This window comes from Pteropus alecto, unplaced genomic scaffold, assembly GCF_000325575.1.
Source record: "Pteropus alecto unplaced genomic scaffold, ASM32557v1 scaffold190, whole genome shotgun sequence".
Lineage (NCBI taxonomy): Eukaryota > Metazoa > Chordata > Mammalia > Chiroptera > Pteropodidae > Pteropus > Pteropus alecto.
Window position 1 is genome coordinate 2,457,553 of NW_006430462.1, and position 6,462 is coordinate 2,464,014.

General features: G+C 54.8%; 1 protein-coding gene and 1 long non-coding RNA gene across 2 annotated transcripts in view; one reads left to right on the forward strand and one right to left on the reverse strand.

Annotated features, from left to right (window-relative positions):
- TTC28 (tetratricopeptide repeat domain 28) overlaps positions 1–6,462 on the reverse strand; it is a 624,192-nt gene that overhangs the window by 8,135 nt on the left and 609,595 nt on the right. Inside the window, 4 exon segments of the mRNA XM_025047844.1 lie at positions 58–134; positions 759–990; positions 3,451–3,575; positions 6,095–6,462. The exon segment at positions 6,095–6,462 is cut by the window's right edge and continues 36 nt beyond it. Of these exon segments, the coding sequence (XP_024903612.1) occupies positions 58–134; positions 759–990; positions 3,451–3,575; positions 6,095–6,462 (802 nt within the window).
- LOC112480310 lies at positions 3,582–6,088 on the forward strand. The gene is made up of 3 exons (XR_003046552.1): positions 3,582–4,108; positions 4,890–5,082; positions 5,607–6,088. It is a non-coding gene; the product is annotated as an uncharacterized LOC112480310 (long non-coding RNA).

Consider the following 6,462-nt stretch of genomic DNA (forward strand, 5'->3'; position numbering starts at 1 on the left):
TCTTTCCAACTCAGTAGAGCCCTCAGGCCTGGGCTCAGACTTCCTGGCTCAACTCACCCGGCTGATGAGCTGCTCGCCCGTCTCTGAGGCAGTGATGAGCTTGCAGAGGGCTTGGAGGGCAGGGTTGGGCAGACCTAAACCAAGAAGATGAGTGTTATCCAAAGGTGTCTTTGCACCCACAGTCCTGCTGCCTTCCCAGGGGAAAGAGCCCAAAACGCTCAGCATCGATGCTATTTTCAAAAGCTCAGAACAGTCCATGTCTGATTCGGAAAAGGAGAGAATGGTCTCTGAGAAAGGCGGGCGGGGGCAGTCCCGACCCTGCTGCAGTCCTCCAGGTGATGGGCACATTCCCAAGGCCCTGTCTCGGTCACTCAGGCGGCATCCCTGCCTCTGAGGCAAACACAAAGGGCAGCCTGGGGCATCTGCACCCTGCTTCACCCCCGGTGTTGGCCACGTGGCTCTGTCAGATCCGAAGTCACATATTAGATATTAATAGCAGCTGCTGTTTGCCCAGCATTATCTCATGTCACCCCAGGAAGAGGCAGAACCAGGGGAGTGCCCTGCTGGGCAGAGAACTCCTTGCCATTACAGATCGAAAGATCTGATCAAAAGCACTTTTCCTCCAAATGAGAAGTCTGTGGCTGGGACTGTGCCATTTCTCAGGATGCTCTCTCATTCTTTCCCAGCTATGAAATCCAGGACCCTCTGCCCATGCTGTCAGCCGCTCCCTCAGGGGCCCTGCCCTGCCTGAGGCTCACCCAGCAGGGACTGGATGGTGCTGCTGCACTGCTGGAGCCGGTCGCCTGGGTCAGAGGTTGGGAAGAAGACAGCTGCCGGTAAGCCGCTGGTCGGGGGGTCCAGCCGGAAGCCTACGGCAGTGAGGAGGGCCTGCCAACCGGGGATGCCGCCCACTTTGTTCTCCACGCTTTGCTGGGACGTGTACATGGCATTGCGCTGTCCATTCTGAATGCGCTGCAGGGACTTCTCCACCTGGAAAGGCAAGGGGCAGTGAGGTGCTGCTCCGCCCGGGCGCCAGTTCTGGTTTCTGAGTGGCGTTAGGGGAACACAATGCCCCATGTGTGAAGCCAGTGTAGGGTTGATTGCTGCTACCTGGGTACCCCCAGGCCGGAAGACACTGCAGCAATGGCCTGACTTCTTGCAAGGGAAGGTGCAAAGGGAAAGGATATTACAGTCAGAGCCAGCGAGGGCTGGTGTGATGCAGAAGAATTCTGTCCCTTTCCTCCTCCTGCTCCAGGCTCCTCCACAGACACTAAAGTGATCTCTCTGAAAGCCAATCTCAGGTCAGGGGCCTGCCCCAAACCATGTAATGGCTCCCCATCACCAGGATAAATTCTCAGGACTTCAAGACCCCCATTCACTGCCCCATACACTTCACACACACCAAGCCATGACCATCACGGGGCCCTGGCCAGCAATGCCCTTCCCTGTACCTCCAACTCGTCCTTCACTCGGCAGCACTGAACCCCTATGTCGCCCTCCATGACCGAGTGCCCTTCCCACGTTCCATGGCCTAAATGGAGCCTTCCATGACCTGGCGCACACGGGCTGAATTCATCCAAGTAACTACTGTGTTAACCCCCCATGAGCTCGCCACAGCTCCTCCAACAGCCTCAGGTCTTCCCCTGGCAGTTTCTCTCTAGGGAACGTCAGTCCATCCTGAGATACTGCATGCCCTGGGGCGCGAGTACCATCACTGAAGGGGCAGAAGAGTTGTTTCAGAATGTCACCTGAGACTTTCCTTATAGTAAAATCCTGATGCTGGGGGCTGACATCACAGGCTGGGAGAAATGAGTGTTCCTGGACAGAACAGATCACATTGGGCTAGAAGGGCCTGGGAGACACACTGCATACAGTATCGTGGGGCACCCAGGGTAGTTAGGAGGAGGTACGGGCTGGTGAACTTGACCCATAGCCTCTGTAGTCATACCAAAAGATGAAGCCAAGAAAGAAAACTCTTAAATGTGCCTGAGGGGCCTCAAGGCCAAAGAGGGAGAAGCTTAGCGGTCTGGCTCTTGCTCCGCAGCCTGGCCTGGGAGAAGCCAAATAGGAAGGGAGGTCAGTTTAGTACTCTAAGAAAAGGGCTGCTGCAAGAAAGGACGGTGACTTTGGGGGTGACAGGTACCGGAGAAGGGCCCTAGTGCTGAGCAACTTAAGGGCTCTGTGCAGTTTCCAGGCATAGGTTAAAATTAGTTGCGACGGTCTCCCCAAATTCTCAAAAGCAAGCAAACACAACTGCCCTGTAGCAGGCAGCTGGGTTACCTCAAGTCTGGCCTGAGAGCTGTCACAGCATTCTTACATGTTCACACGCTGACTTCTTTCAGGCCCGAGAAAAGCTCCTCAGGCCAGCCCTAAGCTTAAGAAACATACCTGACTGATCCATCAACAGGGATTCGCAGAGGCCCATGGGGCCAGAGCTTGCCTGCCCAAGGGGACATGCCTGGAACCCAGCACTCAGACTCCAAGCTCCCTGCTCAAAGCCCCAGTCCACTCCCAGGGCCTGTGTGGGACTGCCCCGGCCTGCCCGCTGGGTACAGACAGCCTGGAGTGCACACGTCTGTCCTGTGAGGCGGCTGCGGGGCAGCTGTTTGCATCAGGTTTGGAAAGAGCTTGGAAGTGGTGTGGGTTGTCTACCCTTGCTGCATGTGCCATCGACTGAAGGGGCAGAGGAGGTGTTCCAAAATCTGAGACTTTTCTTACATTAAAATCCTGGGCTGGTCATTTTGGCACAGAACTCCAAGAAGGCTAAGAAGTCTAAAGTACCTGAAACTGTCTTCCAGGTTATCAAGGTGGAAGGGTGGAACGAGTTTTATGTCACTGTTTCTTGGCTTAATTTATAACTTTCAAATGTGCAGACAATGGCATGGGACCTCCATTTGTACTCTCGCCTGGGCTCTGCAAAGGTCAGGGCTGACCGAGGTCAGGGGCAGGCTTGGACTCTTCTTCCAACTGAGCTTGGGGGAAGGCCAGTGTCACCTGATTATAAAATGCCATCTCAGCTACTAGAACCCTATTGTGTGCCAGCCACTCATTTTTTTCTCTAATCCTTATGATAACCTTGGGAAGTTAAAGTTTTATCCTCCCTTCCAGATGAGGAAATTGGGGCTCAGAGCCAAGGTCACCTGCCCAAAGCCACATGGCCCAGGAATGGCTGTGATGTGTGCCCTTGCTCCAGGTCACTCCTTGGCTGCCCCCTCCCTCAGAGTCTTGGCGAGGACTGCTGCAGCCGTCTGTATGACACCACACATCATGCCCACCACGGGGACCAACTGGCTTGACCCACAGACGCCTGGGGACAACATCCCTTCCACCCGCTCATCTCCCCCGGTGCCGCGGAAACCTCCGGCCACGCCTTCTTGTGCATTTCCAGCCATCTTTTGCTTCTTTTGCTCCGTGGAAAGCCCGGGTGAGGGGCTCCCTTGGCCCCCTTACCAGGTGCAGCAGCACTCGCAGGGCGTCCCGTGCACACTCCGGGTGCTGTAGGATCTCGGTGAGGGCCTGGCCGATGAGCGAGGAGGGGCTGTTCAGCTTAACATCATTCCCAATGAGCATGAACCCTGTGGAGAGCACAGAAGGGCACCTCAGAGCCTGCCCTCGCCCCAGCCAGCAGCTGGGAGACCCCCAGCTCCCACCCACTCCCAGACCCGGCTGGTCTCTACAGCTCACCAATGCCTCCCAGTTACCCTCCAGAAGACAGGGGCCTGTCCAGGACAGCTGCTCTAGGGGCTGGACTGTGGGGTGTCTAACCCACTGGAGAGCAGTCTGGCACCTTTCTGTCCTCTCCCTTTTAAGAATCAATACCGTTTAATTGCTCAGTAGGTGGAGAGTGCTGCTTTACAGTGCGAGTGGCTCAGGAAAGTGCCTTTGCTTTTCTGCTGCACTGTGAGCGAAGGCAGGAAAAGGCTGTCCCAAGGCTGTCCTGGGTCCCCCAGTGCCCTTCCCTGGCTTGGCCACTATGCCGAGGAATGATCTGCTTCATTTTCCCTGAAACTCATCAGTGTCTATCTGGTACATTCCCAGGGGCAGAGGTGAGCTCAGCTCCTCCTTGAGGCCACTGGACAAGAGGGCAGGAGGACGACCTCCCTCCGCTGTAAGAACCAGCAGACTGAGCCGGGCCAGGAAGACGCACACATTCACCTGGATCCCGTGCCTCTTCCTCAGTGCTGCTTCTAAAAGCAGGGCCTGGGCAGTGCACAGAAAGAGTAGTCTCCTCAAGTCGTCAAGCAACTTTAGGACCAACCTGCCCCCAAATAATGGAGGGGAGGAGAGGGGAAGAGTTTTCGAAAAGAATGAATGAACCTACGCTGTCTTGAAAGGGAACAGAACATCATTAAACATCATTTTCCCCAGAACAAAGTTGTGACTTTAAATTGTCACTAAAACTAAACAAGGACAAAAATACCACATCCCTAAGCGTATTGGGAATACAGAGAGGGGTTCCTATACAGAAGGGCAGGGGCCCCTGGCCAAGCACAGAGACCGGGTTCCCATGAACCCTACAGTGTGTTCTGTGGGACTACGCAGGACTCAAAGCCCCTTCTGACTGCGGAAGTGTATATAACAGACACCTTGTGCTCAAAACGATCACTGGCATTGCCTCTGATTTCTGCATCTTCTGGCAGCAGCAGTGTAGCAACATGGCCAGGTGCAAACCCTCAGTGCCTGCCTGCCCACCCTCCACCTTGCAGAACAGGGGCGGCCCTGAGGCGGGGCCCCCAAAGAGTAGGCCTGTTAGACCAACTGAATGTTTCTCTTCAGCCACATAAAGAAACAGGACAGATTCTACTTTGTGTTTTGGGTACCTTTTGAGAAATACTACAGTTGTGTTGTGTTTGTCAAGTAAACAGATGTTTGTTTCCATCTCCCAACAGTACGGCTCTTCCGCCTGGCCCGTGCCGTGGCAGCACAGCTCTGTGCCAGGGCCAGCCCCTGCGGGCTCCTCACTTGCTGGCCAATTCGGCCTGGGAACACCATGGCTGCACCTCAGAACTTGCCCAGCTTTGGAAAATGAAACCAGCAATTTCAGCACATGTCAACTGAACTGATTCTAAGAGGAAGAGTAAGGTAAAAGCTATTTTGTTGCCAAGTTTTAAATATATCTATGAATGGTACATTTTTTTGCCATTAAAACGATAAACTGTAAACGTTTGAAAATAGTATTTTTGGTGTTCCTCTGTTCCCAAGGTTTAAGGCACTGCTTTGTGGGTAGGTACCATGATTATAGCATTGGTAGAGCGTCCCGGGAGGTGCAGGGGCCAATTCTGAGAGACCGTCATGAACTGAAGGTCAGAAGGTGTGTCAGCAAAACCACCTCAGCTGGGTGAAGGGAACAGCCCAGAGCTGGGTTTGGACTCTGTGGGCCACAGCCTGTAAGGGAGGGTCCACAGGGACCCCAGGGGATGCAGGTCATCACATGGAGCTGAGAGGCAGAGTCTCTCGCCCCACCTCCGGGGACCAGCTGTCACAGGGAACATTCTCCCTTGGCCCCCCTCATCCCCTGCGGCAGGCCCACTCAGAGCATGCGCTGTTGGCCTTCTCGGATGTGTAGTTCCTCACATATCACAAGACTTTCAACCCACTCTTCACAGATCATCCCACACATGGACAGGAAGGTATCATCAGTACCACTGTCATCAGCCCCCTGTCACCACTGAGGACACTGAGCTTCAGAGAGGGTAGGTAACCTATCCCAGGTCACACAGCTTAGACATGGAGCTAGATCAAACCCAAGTCTTCCAAATAGCAAATCTAGGGCTTTCTACCACACTATTCTTTTCTATAGTCATTTACATGAGGTGCCATAAAACCCAGTAAACACTAACCTCAGGAGGAGTTTTACATTCACACTCTGATGACAAACTGTTCTGCTGCTCCCTGGTCCAAGGACTATTTTAATACCAGGACAGTAAAAGACTGATTTGGCAGAGGACAAAAGTCTCAGCAGACGAGGCTCTCCTTCTGAATCTTCCCATGCTGCCTTTTCTGGTACCCCGCCCTGCCCTCCCCACCGCGCCCAGGAGCTCTGAGGACTGACCCCCAAGGCCCCCGACAGAGGTGCTGGTGCCCATGCTCCTACCTGCCCAGTTGGAGGGGTGCGAGAAGGCCTTGCTACTCTGCACCACCTTCATGGCCTCCCCCAGAGCAGCACTGGTCTTCAGGCCATTCAGCAGGGACGAATAGAAGGCGTGGAGAAACGTCTTGGAAGCTGCCACTGACACAGGCCACAGAGATACGAGGACACACTGTGCACCAGCAGCCAGGAAGGCCCGCGTCAGCGCGATGACCCCGTCGGCTGTGACTTTGCTGTTGGACTCCTGAGAGGAGCCGAGGACCACCAGCTTCACGGGGAGCCGCAGGTCCAGGACGTCGGCAGCCGTGAGCAGCAGCTCCTGCAGGGGTGGGCAGTCCGAGATGCTCTCCCCGTCACTGGCGTCGTCCTGCACC